Source organism: Limulus polyphemus, unplaced genomic scaffold (assembly GCF_000517525.1).
Source record: "Limulus polyphemus unplaced genomic scaffold, Limulus_polyphemus-2.1.2 Scaffold3650, whole genome shotgun sequence".
In the NCBI taxonomy this organism is placed as follows: Eukaryota; Metazoa; Arthropoda; class Merostomata; order Xiphosura; family Limulidae; genus Limulus; species Limulus polyphemus.
Genome location: NW_013669260.1, coordinates 94,698 through 117,962, shown reverse-complemented (window position 1 = coordinate 117,962; position 23,265 = coordinate 94,698). Strand labels below are relative to the sequence as shown.

General features: G+C 33.2%; 1 protein-coding gene and 1 long non-coding RNA gene across 5 annotated transcripts; one reads left to right on the top strand and one right to left on the bottom strand.

Annotated features, from left to right (window-relative positions):
* Nucleotides 1-1,178: 1,178 nt before the first annotated feature.
* On the top strand, nucleotides 1,179-16,376 carry LOC106469770 (ester hydrolase C11orf54 homolog). Of its 2 annotated transcripts, none has more exons than XM_013930280.2 (9): nucleotides 1,179-1,314; nucleotides 4,647-4,745; nucleotides 5,811-5,884; nucleotides 7,672-7,773; nucleotides 8,129-8,191; nucleotides 9,119-9,208; nucleotides 10,778-10,927; nucleotides 13,028-13,141; nucleotides 15,478-16,376. In XM_013930280.2, exons 1-9 carry the CDS (start codon nucleotides 1,257-1,259, stop codon nucleotides 15,649-15,651), a joined length of 924 nt encoding a protein of 307 aa, XP_013785734.1. In that variant the 5' UTR covers nucleotides 1,179-1,256; the 3' UTR covers nucleotides 15,652-16,376. The 2 variants fall into 2 exon arrangements, with proteins under 2 accessions (XP_013785734.1, XP_022254036.1); XM_022398328.1 differs by having other exon boundaries at nucleotides 1,255-1,274.
* Nucleotides 15,548-21,272, bottom strand: LOC111088382. Of its 3 annotated transcripts, none has more exons than XR_002612911.1 (4): nucleotides 21,044-21,272; nucleotides 20,154-20,298; nucleotides 17,473-17,657; nucleotides 15,605-15,682 (listed from the first exon to the last, which is right to left on the bottom strand). It is a non-coding gene; the product is annotated as an uncharacterized LOC111088382 (long non-coding RNA). The 3 variants fall into 3 exon arrangements; XR_002612912.1 differs by having other exon boundaries at nucleotides 17,499-17,657; XR_002612913.1 differs by lacking the exon at nucleotides 17,473-17,657 and having other exon boundaries at nucleotides 15,548-15,682.
* Nucleotides 21,273-23,265: the final 1,993 nt, after the last annotated feature.

Below are 23,265 nucleotides of genomic sequence, written 5' to 3'. Positions count from 1 at the left end.
TTGAAGTTAACGTTCGTTAAAGCGTTTGTTTTAGCGCGAATGTTGAAATCAAGTGTATCGTGGGGTTATATTCAGAAAGAATAAACCAGTTTTATTAAGTAAGGACTTGTGTCGCTAAAGTTTTGTCGGAACGAAGTTACGAAAAGTTAATTAACAAACGGAGACGTAACAGTATGTTTTTACTAGTTGCATGGGTACACCGAAACCATTAAGTGAAAATAACTAAATACAAATTTTAACATAGATTTCAACATAAAACGTTGATTAAATTAACCAAAAAGGCCGACACTAATAGTTTCTAACGTTAATTGTTTAAGGTAGAAATGTTGTTTCTTTTACAACATAAGATATATCCTTTCTTTACACTTTCCTACTGGTGCTCTGCAATTTACTGAAGTTGATAAAAAAAGGGGCGTGGCATGGTCTGGTCGTTAGGGTACTCGACTCGCAATCTGAGGGTCACGAGCTCGAATCTCAGTCCCACTAAACACGCTCCCTCTTTCAGCCATGGGATCTTATAATGTGACGGTCAATCCAATTATACTTTGGTAAAAGAGTTGGTGGTGTTGACTAGCTTCCTTCCATTTAGTCCATCCCTGCCAAATTAGGGACGACTAGCGCCGATAGCCCTTGAGTAATTTTACGTGAAATTCGAAAACAAGCAAATTGATAGAAAATATATTATTTTCTATTCCTTCTTAAATACTGTAACTGGACACTTTTTCAAAGTTATTTAAAAATAAGAACAGATAAATGAAACGGGTGAGCAACCATCTAGTGTTGTTATGGGCTGAAAAGAAATACATATTAAATATACTGAAACTAGCTTTTTAAAAATTGCTAACTGACTATTATTTAGCCCAATGACTCAGCAGTAAGTATTAAGACTTATAATGCTAAATACCGGATAAGCATGATGGACACAGCACAGATTGGCCATTGTGTAGCTTTGCGCTTCACAGCAAACTGTATTATTCAAAACTAAACTACCTGTTTTGTGTATGCTACTTTGTAATTTTCATAACTTTTTTTAATTCCTCTTTTTCATATTTGAGTAAAAAATAACCAAATGGGTTATATTTATAGTAAAATAGAAACAATGTTCAAAATTTATGGATAAAAAAGGTTTTGAATAAACTGGGGCATTTTTTTTCAGAATTTCCAACTTACTCTTCGCGATTTTTATGCAGAGCGTCAAGATTGCAAAACATCTTGATTGGAAACAGTGTGGTTAATGCTGCTATCGTTCTGTAAATATGATGAACGTGAATAAGGTAAAACTACACACTCCGTCATTGAGAAGCGTTTCAGAAGGTATTACGTAAAGTTTTATGTTTTTTATATAGTGATATTTCATGCCATTGTTACCAAACAAGTTTTGGCGTAAACTATATCAAATGAATTACTGTAGTAATATTATAATAGTAAGTTAGTTTCACTGCGGTAGTAGCACGTGATTCATGTATACATGACGAACGTGTTACTCGAGGACAACATATATTACTTTACTAATCGTAGGGACCAGTAGCGTAAGTATTCCCCCCCCCCCGAACTTCGCGGAGGTGGGGGAGCCGAAAGGAGGCCCCAAGGGCCTGACACACTTAAGAATTGCCGCCGAGGGGAATAAATGTAAGGGTCTCAATTACTTTTTATGCGGTGGGGGGGGGGGGGCATCGTTTGTAGTACTTTCCTAATCGTACTGATAGTGATACATAGCATTAGGACTGTTTAGCCCTTGAAAACTGTCCCTGCACACCCACCCTTGAGAAAAGTAAAACGCACCCTTTATTTTTCAGGAAACATCATAAAATTATGTAAAATGCTACTTACTGAAATTACGAAGGTTATTTACTAAATATTTGTACAACTTCCCAATTGGTCCAAATCATTCTGTAATAACTCAATACATCTAGAAATACCCCAAAAGGTTAATGTCATCAGTAAACCTTAATACAATAGTAACAATGCTCCTATCAATATCATTAATGTGAAAAAGAAAAAACAAGTCCCCAAGCACTGGCTCCTTAGGCACTCCACTAGTAACAAGGGTACAATTTGACTGGATTCCACTAATAACAATCCCTTGCTTTCTTCCTCCAATCTAATTAACTAGTCTTTTCTTCCCAACCCAAACCAATGTGGTTTTCATAGCTAATCTTTTGAGTGACACCTTATCAAAAACCTTTTTAAAATCTAAATTCACAAACTCCACACCCTTTTTATTGTCCAAATAACAAGTGACATCCTTGAAAAAAGGCTTTGGGAAGTCATCACAGAAGATAATAATCTAAAGTGAAGTGAATTATATTTCAGAACAAACCTCTTTACAGTTTTTTAAAGTGTGTGAGAGCAATTTTAATATTCAAGTTATGATGTGTAGTTATACCTCTTTAAAACCTAAGTTACTTACAAACAGGTTATCTCCATATCATTTTGAATATCTAAATCAATTCACCTCTATTTCTTCTCTTTCACAGAGAAAAATGTTATCCTCTTCATCTTCCAAGGGCTTCAGTTTAGTATCCTAACTTGTATCTTATAAACCAGGAGTTATTATAATTCTCCTGAATGTTTATTTATTACATTAAATCAGTATGTGTGTGTTTTAATCATTAGGTCAAAATTATTTTTTCCTTTATAGAAACACTTGAATATTAAAGTGGACTAAATCTTCACGAACTTGAAGTGACCATTTTGTGAAAGTTTATTGTGATGCTGTGCACGTGAAAACTGGAAATCAACTGTGTTACACTTTCTGCCAATGTTGTATGATGTATCATAATAACAAATTTTTTGTCATGTTTTCTACTTTCTGCCAATGTTGTATGATGTATCATAATAACAAATTTTCTATGTCATGTTTTCTACTTTCTGCCAATGTTGTATGATGTATCATAAATTTTCTGTGTCATGTTTTCTACTTTCTGCCAATGTTGTATGATGTATCATAATAACAAATTTTCTATGTCATGTTTTTATATTTTCTCCTATCCGTTTTAAGGTTATGTTTGCTAGGTTTCCTCTTTTCTTCTACTTTTTTCAGTTTATGTTCTTATGCTGTTATTCTTTAAATGTGTTCTTCACCTTTTCTCCTCTACTTTCTTAGCCTATAGTTGTTCAGTTTTTCTCTAATATTTTTTTTAAGTCACCTTCTTTTGTTTTCTCCTTTCTTGATTTTCTTCCTTTATTTTTCTCAGGTTCACTAATGTTTAGGTGTTATTACTGGCTATATCATTAGTGTATGATATTTAAAACCCAAATTGTTGTGTCAACAAATAGTTTATGATTTTATGAGCTCTGGGAAAATTCTTTGAGGGATGTGAGACTCAATGATGTTCTTAATGGGGTATATATGATATTGTTTTAATTTAAGAGACACAAATTTCAGTGGTATTAAGTAGAGTTGGATGATTAACTTGATTAACCGATATAAACTATATAATCTATAAGTATCAAGTACATTGACTATTTAATGTTTCTGACTGTTACTATTCTTGATTATTCCAGACATCCAAATCTCATGCCAATAATCAATTAGTTGAATTTAATTAACTATTGAGCCGAACGATTAATCAATTAGCAAATTTTGCTGATCAATTACCCAGCTCTAATATTAAGAATACCTAAAGTGCTACTTACTTAATAGTCAGAAAAGAGAAAATGCATGTATGAAAAAACTATAGTGCCTTGTAATTCTTATAATAAATTATCAACTAAATTAGTCCAAGACTAAAAGACAGAGTGGGACATTTAGCATTGTAAAGCAAAATTAAGAACAACAATAGTTTTCTAAGCCGACTCATTAGGTGTTAATACTTAGCTTAATTTGAGATCACAAGAGTTGAAATGAAGTTACAGTATAATTCTGTTTTTGTTCATTTTGCAGTGAATTTATAAATGAAGATTGTGGTTGTTAACTTATTTGAATTTACTGTTACTAGCCAGAGATGAAATAAGTTCATTTCTCTAGATTTGTTCATGGTATCAAGCTACTAGATAGGACTAATTTTTTTAAATATATCCTTAGGGCTAGTTAATTAGTTAGATCCATACCATGCTTTTGAACTCCGGTTTCAAGTGGTACAAGCAGAAGAGAATTCAGATTCTCAGATTCCAGTCCATCGCAGGTTTAGTAGAGTAATTAATCTACCCCTGGGGAGTCTGAATTTTGAAAGGATTGGTTGATAGGTTGGAAGGATGATCTGAAAGGGAGACTTGCCACAAAGTTTTGATCAGAGTACAAGTGTATGCTTATTCTCAGACAAAATTAACTGATCATCCAGATGGTCACATTTTTGAATATTTTGTATGCTTAGCTTGGATTCTTTTGAAAACTTGGTTAGATAAATTATGATCAGAATAAGACTATATTATTGTTTTTCAAGGACAGTTGAGAGAGCCTGTGGGTGATCTTAGTGGGCGTAATAGCCTTCAAATCCAATTAATTCTTATGGTCATTCATGTGAATTGGGTGGGAAGTTTTATTTCTAATGCTCATGTTTATGAGACAAATATACATCATGAGGATCAAACAAATCTTAAGAAAATGTTTGTGTCAGGTGTGTACAAGATTTTTCTTTATACATTACATAATGCGTATTGTTTGTGCAGTGTTAGTGTTAACTAAAACTTAAATTTTGTTTCAGCTCTCTCTGAAGGCTTGCAGAATAACTTTGCAGAAGTTAACGTGTCTGTTGTTGACTGCCCAGATTTGCGAAAAGAACCCTTTATGCTGGCATCAGAAGGTGATTTATGACAAATACCTTTTCTCATGATTTAGTTATAAGTAACTATCAATAAGAACTTTTAAGTGAAATGAAAGAAGGGTGTATAGTGATATGTCAACCACACTATGTTATATTCAGTGCCGATGATGCCATTTTGTCCAATACCACGGCTCTTAGATATGACAGACATCTATGTTAACCGACTGCTTGACAATTAAAAACAGTTAGGGTGTGAATTAGGTTAAGTTGGGGAAATGTAGTATTTTACAAATTTTATCTGTCACAACACATCAGAAGTAGGTTAGGAATTTTTATAACACTATATGAGTTATTTATTTTAACATCGGATTGTTTATGGTTATTATTTATAATACTTGAATTAATCTGCTCATCATTCAGAAAAACTGTGCCATTAAAACTGAAACTAAGTAAGGAGTTTCTATATGATTAGTTTTGTTAGCACTGCCAGCCTTAACCACTGTGGGGTCCTAGGCAATACAAAGTGCCTAGGGGACCTTCACAGTATTTTATGAAAGAAAAAAAAATGTGAAAAAGAAAGAAGACCAAAACAAAGTGCCATTCCCTTCAAAACAAAATCAGTATATTAACCTTTTAGGCACAGACTTTTTTTTTTCAGTAATATGCTCAGAATCATATTCAGATAAATCAGGTTCACAGCCAGAATCATCGTCAGCTTGAATAAGTTCAATTGTCTCTTCAAGTGTGAAAACACTGGAGCAATTTGATGCCATTTTGGGTCTGTTTTCTCACAAAAATTAAACAATTGTCAACTGCAAATATTACTGATGTTTTGAATACCAACATATGTCATGTTGGATATAGATTGGTGGCTGAGGTCATCATCTGTGCAGATTATATTTTTTGCATTTGACTCATATTTCTAGCAGGAAATTCAAACCGTGTTATATTATGGTCACCATACAGCAACAGGTGTGCCTAAAGGGTTATTATGCCTAAAAGAATATATGTGTGGATGTACACCTGTCCGTAGTCAGTTTGCTAAATCTTTATCTAATTAATTTTTACTTTTCTTCAAGTAACCTCTTTATAATTGTATTCCAGGCATCTGTGGACACCCTCGATTAGCTGATGTTGGTGGGGTTCCTAATCTTATACCTTTGCCACAGAAAGACAAGGTATTTACAATTGTGCTTGCTAAATATAACATCACAGCCACAAAAAAAGAGACACAGTAATTTTTAATCCACAAAGGTCAATCTTTTGATCATTCTGCTTTTTTTTCACCATGATTGTAGAAATAACAACGATGTCTTTCGAAAATATTTAGGTTATTAGCTTTAAAACCTACTTAACATTTTTGAAAGGTACGGTATTTGAATAATGGTTTAATTGAATTATTTTTAAACTACCAGTGTTGTTGCCACTAAAAAAAATTATTATTTTTATAGTATTATTTTTTATGCTGGGAGTTAATATTTGGTATCTATCATAGTTATATTAGGAGAGACGTACCTTTAACGAGGAAGTTTTCTTTTTCTGCATTACGGGAAACAGAAAAAACAAATTAACAAAGTTTGCTGATTATATTATGTTTCATTTGTTGTTTATATTTATTTACAGGATTTTTATTACTATAGGTAATTTTCTATGCTGTAAACTAATCGTAGTATAAATTATAAAACAAAAAAGTACAGTTATTATGAATTTGTACATGAAACAGAAAATGGAGCGAGCTTTTATGTGTGTCAAGACAGAGCAAATGTTTTTTACAAGAAGAAAGTAAAAAAAAAACTTAAACTATTCATTAAGGAAATTCTAACAGTTTGTTTTTCAATGCTGCATAACTGGTGGGTATTTAATGACATAAATATTGCATAAATAGATAAAGCCCAAGAGTGAACAAATAAATCTGTAGCCACAACTTTATTACTTTTGGCAGCTTGCATGTTTTTATTTTGTGTTCTTTTATATAAATGATTTATAAAATATGAAATGGTTTATAGTGTTAATTTTTTGCTAAGTAAAAAAATTATCAGTACATGAGGTAACATTACATTTGATTATTATTGCTATTATTATTATTCTAGTTAAAATTTTTATTAATGATTGTTGTTCTATGCTCCTGTCTCAGTGAATATCTCAGGAAGTTGTGATGGAAGGCAGACTCCTGAGTCAACAAAGTCTCACCCTTCAGCACAGAATTACGTCTATTTGAACATCTAGTCCAGTGCTGTATTACCCCTACCTCAACACTGTTTTTACTCCTGATTTAGTACTACTTTACTGTTAATTCAGCACAGTTTTTCTTCTAATTCATTGTAGTTTTACCCTAACCTATTAGTGAAATAACAAACTGGGAGTTAACTCTCAGAAAAAGACTATATTTTGATGCGAAAAGTTCGTACCTTTTAGCCATCATATATTAAAGCCACTTGGTCAGTCCACATCTTGGCCACAGCCACTCGGTCAATCCACATCTTGGCCACATCCACTCAGTCAGTCCACATCTTGGAGACTTCACGAGGCCAGCTTTTCACAAAAACTTAAATATTTGAACACACAATCTATATTATTCATAGTTAAGTGTTCTCAACTCCTAATTGTAGCAAAACAGTTAATAATAACTTACTGTCAATGAGTTATATTAAGAGTAGGGATTAATCTGAGTAATGGCTACTGCCACAGACCAAAATTAATGAAAATTATGGAAGCCATGGTGTTGAAATGTTGGAGACTAACTAAGTTTGACAGAAAGAGAGTTGATAATGTCTCTTATAGTTTTATTTCACGTACTCTTTAGGGTCATATTCTTATGTACACTTGGAGTTGATGTTGCCAGTATGAGCGACATTGTTGTTATAAAAAAGAGCAAAAAAGGTGACCTTATGAAACCACCCTTTTATATACGAAGAAACAATAAGCCAAAGATATATAAATACTTTTTGTGTTTGCTTATCTTTAGATATATAATCTAGAGACTATTGCTAAACAAGTGGAACTTCCAAATGCATTCATAATCGGTGCAGGAGCAGGACCTTCTCATTTTGTCGGAGTTAATTGTGAGGTAAGATAGATACTTTAGTGTTTAAAAAAAATGATGGAACTTTAAATTGTACGATTTGACTTGCTGTATCTTAGTTGTATAATTTAAAAATAACAATTTGCAATTTTATTGATTATTTTAAATTTACATAAAAATATTGAATTGCATATAAGTGTCATATAGCACTAGAGACAATAGCCAAAACCTTTTGTTTTACTGTGTTAATATTTAGTCTTAATTATGTTGATAGTGTGTATCAAATGTTTATGTTTTTCTTCTTGTTTATTAAAAGTGTCAAATATATTTAACTTATTATGTGAAAGTTGTGTTTTGTTAAATTTGAGCAGCAATAGATACAGCTATTCTTTTTTTTCAGCTTATGCCTAACATCAATATTGGTGACAACCAAAACAACACACATTTTGCAACAGTTGCAGAGGTTAGTATGAATGCAAGAAAATTGAATTTGACATCTTGCCTAAAAATTCATGAAGTAACAAATGTCCAATAATTTTCAAAACTTTCACAAGTATTCTAGAAGTAACATAATTTTCGGTTTTTATGAATATTCTTTCATTTTCTTTTTTGTTTATTTGTCTACATTGTGAATAACAGCTTCACAGTTAAAATTTAATCTAAACTTTTTTTGTCCTTTTGCCCAAAAGAATTTATTTTGAAAGAGAACAAACTATGGTAATTATTATTTAAATTCTTAAGACTCACGACAGATAATGAAATTAATAACTTTAAACGTTTATTAAATCAATTATTTCTGCTTATTGGTAAAAATAAAAAATTATACAGAAATATTTTTTTGATGATGGTAGGTTATACAACAACATTAAAAAATCTGAAAATTAATTTCAAAAAATTTAATATATTCTCAATTTCTTACGACTGTTTATTTCTAACTTGTTTGTACCTTAATATATATATATATATATTTTTTTTCCAATGGCAATTATGTGCTATACAATTGGGCAGTAATGCAGTAGAAACATTGGTCATCCACAGTTAGAAATTATTTTGAACGGTATTATTAACAGAAAATGGATAACTCTTAAATATTCTCCAAATCCCTCAACATTTGATATGTTTAACTTGACAACATTTCTAGGCCAATCGTTCATTCATTACAAGGTACCATTAAAATTTGTTTTGTTTTTTTATATTGGAATAATTTAATGTTCACCATAATGTATCTGAATTCCTTAACTATCTTTATGTTTAACAAACTTAATAACAGCTCATTTGTACTCAAACTGATTAATATGGTTATCCAGCAAACCTATAACTATTCTACATATTGGTGTGATACAGATTATCCAGTAAATCTGTATAATGCAGTTTTCTGTTTGATTCAAAGGATGGTAAATGCCATTTGGAAAAGCTGAGAGACAGCACTGACTTCCGCCTTCTTGCCAATTTATTTGCTTCTGAGGGTCAACAGGGAAAGGTAATATGATGTGATATTATAAAGAACACATTATTACAAAGCCATTTGCAGACTGAATTTTTTAACCTAATGTAAATTTGTTTGTTTTATGGTTAAGCATAATGCTATACAGTAGGCCATCTGTGTTCTACCCATCACAGGTATCGAAACCCAGTTCTTAACATTATAAGCCTTCAGACTTGCTGCTGAGCCACTGGGTGGCACATTGTTTAGGAAGTTGAAATATTCTCTGCAGTAATAAGTTACAACTTATGACAGTAGGTTATGGTGATAATGAAACGGTAAGAATTAGCTTGCTGGATCATCATTTTGAATGTACAATAAAATCACAGTTGAATTTTATTATATTTGTAATTGCTGTAAGGCAAATAATTCATCAGTGTTTGTATAACCAGTATTTTGTTTGCTTGATGAATGCTTTAAAAAAAGCAGTTATTGTTTCTCAATTTTTCTTGTATTAGAAAATTAGATATCAATACAAAGAAAAATATGGTTGCTTTAAAGAATTAAAACTAGTTATTAAGCTTTATGTGCAGTGTATTCATGCAAAGATTATGCTCAGGTTATATGGGACAGGTGAACGTTAAAAACAAAATATGTTACGAAATTAATACCATTCTTGGAAGTTACTACTTCAATTTTTGACATCTTGATATAACTTCATGTATCGCTTTCAGTCATACAGATTTCCTCTGTTACTTCAGAAATGTGTAAGTATAGACATTAGAGCTGGGTGTTTACCTAAATTTGATAATTAATCAATTAATTATTGGAGTCCTTAATTACATTTTTGTGAGTCATGGTACTAATTGATTAAGCCTAAGTTCTTTGAATTAAGGTTACTCGAACCCCAAGTAGGTACAAGCGAGCCAGTGTTTGAGTCACCATTTCAAGCTTATGGCTAATTATTTTGTTAAAACGAGTTTGCAGGCAGTTATCATATAGCATTCCAGTTATATAATAGTTCACCATTGTGTTTGCTCAACCAATATTTTGTTTGCTTGAGAATGTTTTAAAAAAGCAATTATTATTATTTCTCTATTGTTCTTTTATTAAATTAGATAGGAATACAAGGAAAAAATATGGTTGTTCTAGAGAATTACAACTAAACTAAATATCTAAGTAATTATCTAATTATTAATTAATTAGAGTATTTTAGTATTTCGTAAAAGAAAAAAGTGCTTGTTCAATAAACCCTAAATGTGGTATTGGAATCTATTATGTAATTATCTACTAATTACAAATTAAAAACATTATTTTTCATAACTTGTTAAAAATGAATAAAAAATCTTTTTTTGTAATATTATCTATACATTTTGTCTCGTAAATGCAAAATAATCCCTGTAATAGAAATATAGATATTAAACATTCCAACTAATACAATAATAATAATTGATTATGTTGCACTCGATCATGGTCTATATTGTTCCAGTTGTAATTCCTTTTTAATGTAAACATTGTCAAATTTAAAATGATTCTTGTTGTTCTTGTTTTTTTAATTTCTAATGTAGGCCACAGAAAAAGGTATTTTACTTGTATATATGTTTGAATATTATATTTCTACCATAGGTAATATGCATCCATGTCAAAAAACGAACTGGTCCAGACAATTTTGTGACTGCCATAAGGAAAATACTCTTGAACAACTATAAAGACCAACCTGTAGGGGTGGGTGGATCGTTTTTAATAAAAAATGGAAAGGCAAAAATTCATGTTATGGTAAGACATACATGTGACTAAATAATTCATTTCCTAAAATAACATGACAATAGTCCTAAAATATTAATGAAATGTTAAATATGAATTAGGGTTGGGTTTGTTTGTTAAGCGCAAAGCTACACACCATGGGTGTCAAAATCCGATTTTTGGTGTGATAAGCTTGCAGAATTAGTGCTGAGCCACTGGGGGGCATGAATTAGGAAAAAATAAGTTAGTTTATTATGTGGTATATGATATATTATTGTAATAAGGGAATCCTCCATAATAGATTGTACTATTTAATATGAATTAGAAAATCAAAATCACTGAATACAGCTTTACTGCAAGCACGTAAGAAATAATAACCTTCGCATGTACAGGAATAAATAGAGAGGTAATTTCTAGAGGATTGGTTACGAGATCGCTAAAGTAATCTGAAAATATTATCTTAAAAGTTTCAACATATCAATTCTTTCCTTCTTTCCAAGTTAATTAATCTTGTTAATTAATTAATTTCTTTGTTGTTGAAGTGACCCATATATATCTGTACCTGAGTAGTGTACTTTAAGAAAAGTTTGTAAAGTCTAAATCTAATAATGAAATGTAGCTGAATTCAAAAATTATCAATCACTGCTAACTGATGTTCTCTGTCTATGACTAATGGTAATTTTTCAGTAACTTTAGAAAAGTCAGAAACAGAACAATGTAAGCTTACTAATAAAAAAAAACACTGCTGCAGACATAAATATTCATAAACTGAATTGTGCTTTTACTTCATCACAGGTGGGCCCAGCATGGCCAGGTGGATAAGGCGCTTGACTCGCAATCTGAGGGTCGCGGGTTCGAATCCCCGTCATACTAAACATGCTCGCCCTTTCAGCTGTGGGGGGTGTTATAATGTAATGGTCAATCCCACTATTCGTTGGTAAAAGAGTAGCCCAAAACTTGGCGGTGGGTGGTGATGACTAGCTGCCTTCCCTCTAGTCTTACACTGCTAAATTAGGGACGGCTAGTGCAGATAGCCCTCGTGTAGCTTTGCGCAAAATTCAAAAACAAACAAACCATCACAGGCTGGCTCTATTTTCTAGGGGTTATTTTGTTTTTAATTAAAAAATTATCACACAAGATATTCATCAAATGTAACTTAAAAACTTTGGACTAATGTATGTACTTGCACGTGCTTTACTTTCAAGACAATATGAACACTGTTGTCATATTGTACACGTCTCGGTCTATGAGGGGCAATGTTAAATAAAGATTTGTGACTTCTTCCAAATAAATCTAATCCAAACATTTTCTTGAGTTGTGGCACTAATGAATTAAGCTAAACAATCTTGAATTAGTCAAAAATGATAATGAGAAATCATACTAGAACACTGCTAGTAAACCAAATTTGATTTGGGTGAAATGCATTACCTAGGGTTACTCAGGGCTGTTGATCTTGGTGAAGTGCATTGTGGTGGATTTCTCTGGGTTACCTAGGGCTTCTCTGGTGATATTGGTGAAGCAAATTCTCTGTAATGACCTTGAGACCTTTTGCTTGAAATAGGCAAGCTAACCTTAGCAAGGTCCCGGCCAACAAGTTAGCTTGTAATGATTACTTACGTAAGGTTTTCATATCTACTTGATATTACTTGATGATGGTTGTGCAATCAATACAACTTAGTTGAGGTAAACTGTGAAGAAATTAAAATAGTTTAACATTGATGAATTTTAAACTTTGTATTTGTAATAATACCTAAGGGTTTTTATGGGTTGTTGTAAGTGTTTCTGTGTCTATATATTAGCATTTATTATTCAATGACTGTGGCTTCAGTATTCTAAGTTTTTAGAAAATAATATTACCCTTGACTTCAACACTAGTCTAAAACCAAAATTAATAAGAGTTTTAATTAGCTCTAAAGCTTACCATTTTTCATTTCAAAATCACACGACTGAAAAAATATAAAACGTAATTTGTTCTCTAGACATGATAGTATTTTATATAATAGCAGGAATGGAGTAGCCTTTGAACTAATAACACTGTGTGTGTGTGTGTAGATATTACAGCAGTTACTTATTTATACATGCATGAGTGTATAGTTAATAATTCATAGCTTTATGTTCTCTGTTTTGTTTCAGCCTCACTTTTCCGAAACTCCCCTGAAGACCGACGAGGACGTCAATAACTGGCTCAAGTTTTACAACATGAGTGCGCCACTTGTCTGTCTGAGTGTCTTTGTGTCACATGATCCAGTAAGTCTAGACTAAAATTTGTGTCTACTGGTAACTAGGGTATTGTTTTCACTCCTCTGTGTGTGTGAACAGTACAACTCTAAAAGTTTTTATCTGATTTTGATCAAATTTGGTACAGAGGTTTAATGTTCCCCAAGAACCAAAAGATTAACTTTTAGTGAACATGAGTCAAGGGTTGAAGGTCAACCACATAATTCTAGTTTATTTTGATCTGATTACATCTAATTTGAGTGTCACCCAAAGATCAGTTGGTTAAATAATGGTGAATGTAACTGAAAGGTCAAGACTTCATTGAAGTTTTAAAAAAATCATTATAACAACACCACATTGGAATTTCGAAAAAATGGTAAAAACTTGCAAACAAATTGAGAAGTACTTACTTAGAAGTAAAATTTTGAAGGTAAAAACTTTTAAGTGTATAGTTTAGGTGGATTGCTGTAAAAGGTCAGGAACGTTGTATACGGGGGTTTCACTCTCTGAGTGTTTTTCTAGTTTGTTTTTGTTTAACAAAAATGTTTATTAACCTTTAATTTAAGAGTGCAATAATATAGATATCTATACTCTTAAAAGAGAAAAATACAAGATGTTTGTTAATTTATGTTTACAGTATGAATCCTTACTACAAAGTAAATTCCAATACCAAACTTTAGATCTATTGCAGAAGTTCAATGTAGCTTTGTGGTGATGTTGATGAATTGCATTCTGGTGGACTTCCTAGGGTTACCTGAGGCTTTTCATCCATTTCTGAGCAGGATGATATTTGTACTGCTTCCACAGGCCAATAAATATTTAAATCAACCTCGCTGCTCATTTTACTATGTTAAAAAATCTATTAATTATTTGAACTTGTTCACTTCCAGCTCCTGTTACCTTATTATAATCCCACTAATTACTAGAGATTTAGGAACATTTGGATGTAATAAATATATATATTTATGTCTATGAAAGTAAATGGGTTACTTTGTAGTTTTTCTACTTTATAATATACTTGTTTATATATATATATACATCAAACATGCCTCGGTGATGATCTTGAGAGAAAATTTCTCCATTGTTAAAGTTGGACAAAATAACTTTGTGAAGGTCTGGCTGGAAGTCAGTTTTTAATGGATATTTATGTAAAGTTTTTATATTTTCCTAATACTAATTGATGGTACTTTTTGATAGCCTGAAGCCTTTAATAAAATTTTATATAGTTAGCAAGACATTGAGACAGAAGTATTTTGGAACATTAATACAATAAGGAGACAGAAGTTTATTTTGGAACATTAATACAATAAGGAGACAGAAGTTTAGTAAACTTTTTTAATGTCATTTTAACATTTCAAAATAAACTTCTTTTTTAATGTCATGTTAGCATTCCAAAATAAACTTCTGTCTCCTTATTGTATTAATATTCCAAAATTTTGGAATGTTAACACAACATTAAGACAAAAGTTTATTTTAGAATGTTAACATGACATTAAGAAAGAAGTTTATTTTGAACTGTTAAAAATGACATTAAGAAAAGTTTATTTTAGAATGTTAACACGACATTAAGAAAGAAGTTTATTTTGGAATGTTAACACGACGTTAAGATAGAAATTTATTTTGAAATGTTAACACGGCACTAAGAAAAAAAGTTTATTTTGGAATGTTAACATGGAGACATATTTATTATGTAGCATTAACGTAACTTTAAAATAGACAAAATTCTATGTAACACAAGTAAAACATGAAAAAACAATGATGGGTGCTACACAACTAAGAATATGTTGAAATTTAGACTGTCCTTTATAATTTTGATTGAGTGAAATGTTTGTGTCAGTAAAGGTGACATGGTTTGCCTTTGACATATTAGAAAAATATTAGTTATATATATATATATATCTGTGGAAACGTATAAGCCAATAAGTTTGGAACCTCAGTTTATAGACCGATGCTGTTGCGTGTAGCTGTGGATCAAGTCCTGTGTAAAGCAACACAAAAAAAGTTCCTGTTAATTAGATTATCTTGAGATTCATGCTGAAAATGTGTTTACCATTTGATTTTATGAATGCTGCAAGTGTTGTGTTTGTTTCCCTTTTCTATGAATAAAAGTAAGTTCGGACTTGCGGATATGTAAGAATAAAAGTAAGTTCGGACTTGCGGATATGTAAGAATAAAAGTAAGTTCGGACTTGCGAATATGTATTTCTAAGATGGGTGTACTTGGCTATAGAATAATAATAATAATAATAAAAATATCAATATTCTTCAGTTTATCAACAGTTATGAAGAAAAAAATATTTTGAAAAATGTATCTTTTAAATTTTGAATGATACACAAGTTAAAATTATTTTTTTTTTTTCTTTTCAGGATTTGGACTTGCGAGTAGAACACACCCACTGTTTCAGTAACCATGGTGAGGGTGGCCATTACCATACAGACACCACACCAGATGATGTTGAGTATTTGGGATATTTTAACATTGCAGAATATATGTTCAGAATCGACCCGCCTACCGAGACTCACCTTATTGGAAGAGATTAGGTTGTCGTGGCAACTGTAACCAGGGAGACACCTGAAATTTACAAAGTTTGTTACTTTGTAACTGTTATCTTACAATAGTACATTATATCAATCAAATATGATAATTCTTTTTTTTCCATATCTTTTGTATTTTACCACTACTATTATTGTTAATTTTGTCATTAATCTACGTTCGAGTCATTTATTTTTAGTACTTTAAGTTGTTAAGAATGAATATAAAGAGTATAGTATTTTTCATACGAGTTTGTTTTATAAGAATGTTTTAACAAACTTTATTTTACCAGCATTAAAATGCTTGGAGCTATATGCAAAAAGAAAAAGAAATTTAAGTGCTTATCTAAAATTGTTTTTTTTTTTTTTCTTTAACTTTTGTTCAAAACACCGTGCTGTTTACGTCTCTTGTATTTTTGTAGAAGTTATGAATACGGAATTTTAGTTTTAAATCTCTGCTACTTCACCAGACAGTGGGTAAAACATTTGATGATTGTTTTTACTTCTTGATTTCTGTAAGAAGTCAACTTATCTGGCAGTAACTGATAGATTAGTGCTGTAGTTTTCAACCTTTTCTGGGTTGAGGAACCCTGGGAGTAACAGGTAATATTCTTAGGAACCCGGTTGAAAAACACTAGATTAATGAATAATACTAACACTTCACTAAATCAACATATTTACATTTTGTCGTCGTGGGTAAGGAAAGAGATCCTATATACATCCGAACATCTTTTTGACTTTACTTAATGAGACAATAAAGTATATATTTTATAAAAAGAAATGATGCAAGTGTTTTAATGAGCTGTCAGTTTTGAAATGTGTTTAATTGGTTTGTGATAGTATACCTTCACTTGCTTACAAAATATTATGTAAAATATATCATAAATCAGCCACCCTCCCCCCACATTCCTGTGATATTTATTTTAAATCCAAAATGGACAAATGAAGGGGAATGTGGAGGAAAATAAAGACATCTTTTGACATTTAAATCTTAACCTTAAGTTATAGATACAAGTAGCATTTTCGAGAATCTTTTTGTTTCTCATCGTTTAGACTAAAAGACGAATTCTGGTATTGAATAAATGGCCTCTTGGGCAATGACTTGTGGGAAACAAAAGATAGATCTGAAAATATTAATTTTATGCTTCTATTATTTTGAATCCGAAACAGTCAAATTAAAGGGGACGTGAGAAAAAAACAACTTCTGCAGTTCACGTAATTTTAATTAAAATGTTTTATGTTTATTGGTTTAGCTTCGTTTAGGCTTATATTTATGTTACCTCGAACTGTTTATATTTAGAAGAAATTGACTTCCCCCAGTCTCTAGCTGCAAAGACGTCACGTTGAGTTCGGTGGAAGTTTGTTTTATATTTAATGTTACTATATTGCTGCACCTATTATGAGAACTTATGAATGAATGAGAAAGAGGAATTTAATAATCTGTCAACTCACTATATCAATTGCCGACGAAGCCTTTCGTTCAGTATCAAGGTTCGTGTTTCCAAGGTCATTGTAAAATAATTTGAATATTTTTGGGTTGCACAACGATACATAAGAGCTGTCTACGCTAGCTATTCATAAATTTGAAGTTATAGACTAGAGAGAAAGCAGCTAGTCAACACTACCCACCGCCAACTCTTTGAATAGTACTGTCAGATCGAATAATGGGTATTTTACTGTCACTCTTATAACGCACCCATAGCAACAAAATGCAGAGTGTTTTTTTTGTGGTAACAGGATACGAACCCTGGAGTCTCGGATCCAACAGTACGGCACGCTAACCATTAGGTCACGCATTGCCCACTGGCAAGAGGTGACAAATTGCGTTACTTTTGCCACCATTGGCGATTGCTTACCTCGCCTACCCACGAGTCTGGCATGAATAGATCATGTAATGATAGTACGAGTAATACTTCTAAGCAGTCAGAATGAAATATCATCAAGAAAGCTTGTATAATCAGGTGTATCCCACCTTCGAAGGTTCAATGTACCCACCAAGCTCTACGTGGGCGATCCTATAAGTATCGGTGACATATGTCAATAGTTCTAGTACTATATTTTACACTAATTGTAAGTAGGCGAACAGATCAGCACTATGTAACAATAATGAAATGAATACAAATCAAAGACAAAACGTTCACAATGAGATTTACAAAAAAAAAAAAGACAAGAAAACGGAATTTTTTTTTGTCTTTATAATTAAGTCATAATGGAAAATATCTGTGGTCATAGTTCCCCAAAAACGTTGGGGATATTCCATTTAGCAGATGTCGAACTGGCTAGGAGCCACGAAGAATGAAATTAGAGGTTAGGAGCTGAGTGTAACGTCTCAACTCCTACTACCTTTCGCTGTCTGTAGCCAGTCGCCCCCAATATTTACAGATAAAAAAAAAGAACCTTGTAGTAGAAATATAATCAGTATACATTGTTTTACCCTTACAAAAAAAGAAATCATTGAAACTTCAAGTTCGGACGTCAAATCTTAGGGCATCATAAAGATACATGTTAACACTTTCGCGGCGTAAATGATATCCCTAATTATGCAATAGAAACGTAAAGCCTCATTGTAAACTTTGTCTTAGGTACTGTTACTAATTTTATGGTTTTATGTTATGTTTTATGACAGAATGACTCCATTGACAACTTTCTATTGAGTGCACACCATGATTTAGATAACAATAATTCAATGCTCATAATTGTTTGTTTTTGTTTTTAATTATGCACAAAGCTACACAAGGGCTATCTGTGCTCTGCCCACCACGGGTATCGAAACCCGGTTTCTAGCGTTGTAAGTCCGCAGACATACCGCTGTGCCACTGGGGGGCTCAATGCTCATAATATTGTTTTGTTTTTCTCGGAGTAATTTTGCCATTTTTTGAGAAGAATTATGAATATCTCACAATTTTACGATCGTAAAAAAGGGACATCAGATAAAGTAATCCATACTGTGGATGATAATATTTCAAGGATTGTGATGGGAAGCCTACAATGTGCTTGGAGTGTTTCAGTGACAAACATAAATGAAAATTAGAATGAATTAAAATATTCATTGTCTATCTTTTGTTTTTCCAATTTTCATAAAAGACTTTCTAAACCAAAAAAATGCCTAATTAGTTTTTTGCTCCACATAGTGAATATGAAAATTTTATTTCCGTTTCATTTCTATCCTTATTATATTACGGTTTTCATAACAGTTTTTTATTTATGAAAGAAGTCTCAGTTAGTTAGTTTTTTTTGCTTCATTTACTCACAATGAAAAATTTAATGCCAGAATGTAGATGTAATGGCATGGTTATTATTCGTTATTTTGCTTTTAGTAAGAGGTGCAAGTGAACACGAGCAACAAACGCATCCTCCGCCTTAAAATTCTTTCTTACTTTACAAAATAGGCCCGGCATGGTCAGGTGGCTAGAGGGCGCTCGACTCGCAATCTGCGGGTCGCGGGTTCGAATCCCCGTCACACCAAACATGCTCGTCCTTTCAGCCGTGGGGGCGTTATAATGTGACGGTCAATCCCACTTTTCGTTGGTAAAAGAGTAGCCCAAGAGTTGGCGATGGGTGGTGATGACTAGCAGCCTTCCCTCTAGTCTTACACTGCTAAATTAGGGACGGCTAGCGCAGATAGCCCTCGTGTAGCTTTGCGCGAAATCCATAACAAACACAAACACAGTCAATAGTAAGTGATAACCTATGATTCAATAATTACTAAGAAGTAAGTATAAGAGCTTAAAGACGTAAAGGATACGTCAGTCATACTATATTTGCTCTATTCACTGCCAACGGAGTCTTTTTTTTTACCAAGGTTCATCAGGTCGATTGACCAAAACGTTATTTATATCATCAGTTAACTTGAACAAATGCCCCCTCCCAGTGTCACAGCGGTATGTCTGCGGACTTACAACGCTAGAAACCGGGTTTCGATACCCGTGGTGGGCAGAGCATTGTGTAGCTTTGTGCTCAACTACAAACACAAAAACTTGAACAATAATTGTTTCGGTTTGGACTAGATCAAGTTAGTGGTGTTTCTGATTACTGCAGTGACGTAGAAAGCAAGGGGACACTTCTCAATGTCTCAGCAGAAATGCATCAAATTACGAAAACCACTTTCAGGAAAAACAGGAGAATGCACAAAATTTAATCCAGATCCCAAGAGCTTCCAGGGCCCAAAGAAAAGTCCCGGACCCGGCCATGATGGGTACACCTGTGACGTACATTCCCTTCCTTCGCTCGGTCAAATAAACCTTGCCCCCCCCCCCTACTTTTAATTTGCTCCTACACCTCTGTACTGTGTATTATTGCATCCAGCCTAAATCTCGCAACATAAATACAATATATATATAATAAAAATAAAGAAGAAACACAACAACAGTGCATTAACTCGAGACTTTGGAACTTGACCGACACGAAACTAGTTGCTAAAACTAACAACGCCCATCGTTTAACATAATAGTCGGTGTCCATGAAAACTGATTATATATATAGCGTCTCGATCACTATTATGTCTGTCGTACCTGAGGAACCCTGGTTGGCACTGAAATGGTAAGTCTTCGGATTTACAACGCTAAACTCAGAGGGTTCGATTCCCCTCTATGGACACAGCAGATAGCCACAGGTAATAAGTATGTTTCGTATGGACCTTTCGGAATAAGCATATAACTGAAATGGAAATAAAAACGAAAACACGAAAAACGTTTCATAAATGTTAACAAATGTACAAGAAACAATAATCTTCATAGAAAACATACACATATATAAATCAAAGAGGGAGTATATGTTTAAAAACAAAGACTTAGTTGGAACGATATTACTGTATTGTTACATTTAGGGTTATCTTCTTTACAGAGGAAGGTTTCCTTAACCATTACTTCTGTCTAGGAATGACGAGTTGTCGGGATTTTCTAAGAAAGACAGGTTATGTGGTTTCGCATTACGAGCGTATATATATACATGTATATATCTATGTACTGGAGGACTACCCCTCTTCGGTTCAAAAATTGTGACATGTAAATGGCTTGTTGTTTTTTTTTAACAGTACTTGCAGTTCGTAAACGTAACGGGATCGGTACATAGATATTTCTTACACTAGAGGGCGACTTAAAATGGCTCGAAGTTGAAGTATTAATATATATATATACATATATTTTTCTAATAACACTGTGACTCTGCAAATTATGTTCTCAGCTTTTATCAGAGAAAGAACGAGATTACGCTTGTTAGTTTGGAGGCGTTACGCAGGTGAACAAACTAACGAGGCCCATGCGATAAGAATATCAAGAGATGGGGTTTTGTTCGAGTTCACGGGTGAATGTAATGTGCTAGGGGGGCGGAAATCTAGACAGTCGAGAAAATAAGAAACATTATCTTTACAACAGGATTAGGTAAAAAAAAATTGTCCACGTACCGTTCACAGAAGACAAGATGGAGTCTGCAAACGACGGAGCAGTCGTCCAGTCACGCGTCATCAAATGTTTCAGCTAATATTGGTAACCACTGAGCAACGCCATTTATTTGGTCAAACGTTCAAAAGAAAGCGCGTGTTTGTGTAACGCCATGTTGAAGTGAAAGTTTCAAATATTTTATTTACACAAAAACTTTTCGTTACACACACAGACACAAATACGCGACGGAAACCTATTACGCCAGATAGATGGCGCTGCTATGAGGTCACCAGTTGGCCCGACATTAGCCGATGAAAACATGTAGCCGAACAACTGCTCCGTCAGCTTCAGACCAGACTGTTACAAACGGTACGTAGACAAAACTGTCCACCTACTGCGAATGTTTCTCACTTCATTGAATTTCCCGCCATCCTTGCATTAAGTTTATCTGTGAACTTGAACTTATCACACGTCAAATTCACTACTTTGTTTGGGTTTCATGTGTCTAAATTAAAACTAAAAGCGCATTCTTGCCTTTTTACCATTATTTCGAGTTGAGCAAACATGTTCACATTCCTAGTCTTTACACCAAAATCAACTTCTCACAAAATTTAGTTTCCAAAGAAAAATGTATCTCATCCAAAATGGGCCAGGCATGGCCTGGTGGTTAGGGCGGTCGACTCCCAATCTAAGGGTCGCTGGTTCGAATCTCCAGTCACACTAAACATGCTCGCACTTTCAGCCGTGGGGGTGTTATAATGTGACGGTCAATCCCACTATTCGTTGGTAAAAAAGAGTAACCCGAGAGTTGGCGGTGGGTGGTGATGACTAGCTGCCTTCCCTCTAGTCTTACACTGCTAAATTAGGGACGGCTAGCGTAGATAGTCCTCGTGTAGTTATCCCCGAAATTCAAAACAAAACCCAAACCAAATTTCATCCAATGATTCATTACTTAAAACAATCCACAATTTTTCCAGCAGCAAATAAGAAAAACAAAAAACAAAAAGTCATCACTGTTGCAGATTAACCCCCCTTTCTCCATTCTTCGTTTCCTCAGCAAATGGGGGTATCAATTGAAAAATATTAAAACTGGCTAAGTAATTTTACTTCCAAGTTTAACTTAGAATAAGGTTAAGGTTAAGCCGTCCTTTTCGCCAAAACATTTATATGTCTTTAAAGACCACATATCCAGTTCCGGATTTAAAGGGGGTGCAACCCATGTAATTGAATGGGGCCCGCGATCCCCAAAGAAGGGGGGCCTCAATTTTGAATCATCCTAGGAAATGGGGCATATCGTTCACGTATTTTGTATTGGTAATACGTGTGATACAGTTGCCAGACTACCCTATTAGTTGGCAAAAAACAAGAAAAAAACTTGAATATTAGAAGTCATGACCCTCAGGGGATTTTTTTCATATCCAGGAAACAACAAAAATAACAAACAAACGTTATCTAATCTTAGTGACTCCGCAAGTCCTTTATACTGGAAAACCCAGATCAACTTCCCACAGAGAACAACTTTACAATCCTGACAACTCGCCATTCCTGCGGAGAAACATTATTAATAAATATATATATATATATATACTTACTAGATCCCCAAAAGTGTTCTGTTTCAAGAGTAAATAAAACCGAGATAAAGAGTAAATAATAGTAATGTTGGAGATCTATAGGTGATAAACTCTGAAAACTTTCCTAGGCCTGTTAAGAATAACAATACCACTAACGAATTACAAACCTTGAAGTTTCCTAAGCCTGCTTAGAAAGAATGACAACAATACTAATGAATGACAAACCTTGAGAAGTTTCTTAAGCCTGCTTAGAAAGAATGACAACAATACTAATGAATGACAAACCTTGACAAGTTTCCTAAGCCTGCTTAGAAAGAATGACAACAATACTAAGGAATGACAAACCTTGAAGTTTCCTAAGCCTGCTTAGAAAGAATGACAACAATACTAATGAATGACAAATCTTGTGAAGTTTCTTAAGCCTGCTTAGAGAGAATGAAATACTAATGAATGACAAACTTTGATAAGTTTCCTAAGCCTGCTTAGAAAGAACGACAACAATACTAAAGAATGACAAACCTTGAAGTTTCCTAAGCCTGCTTAGAAAGAATGACAACAATACTAATGAATGACAAACCTTGAGAAATTTCTTAAGCCTGCTTAGAGAGAATGACAACAATACTAATGAATGACAAACTTTGAGAAGTTTCCTGAGCTCAGAATGACGACAACAA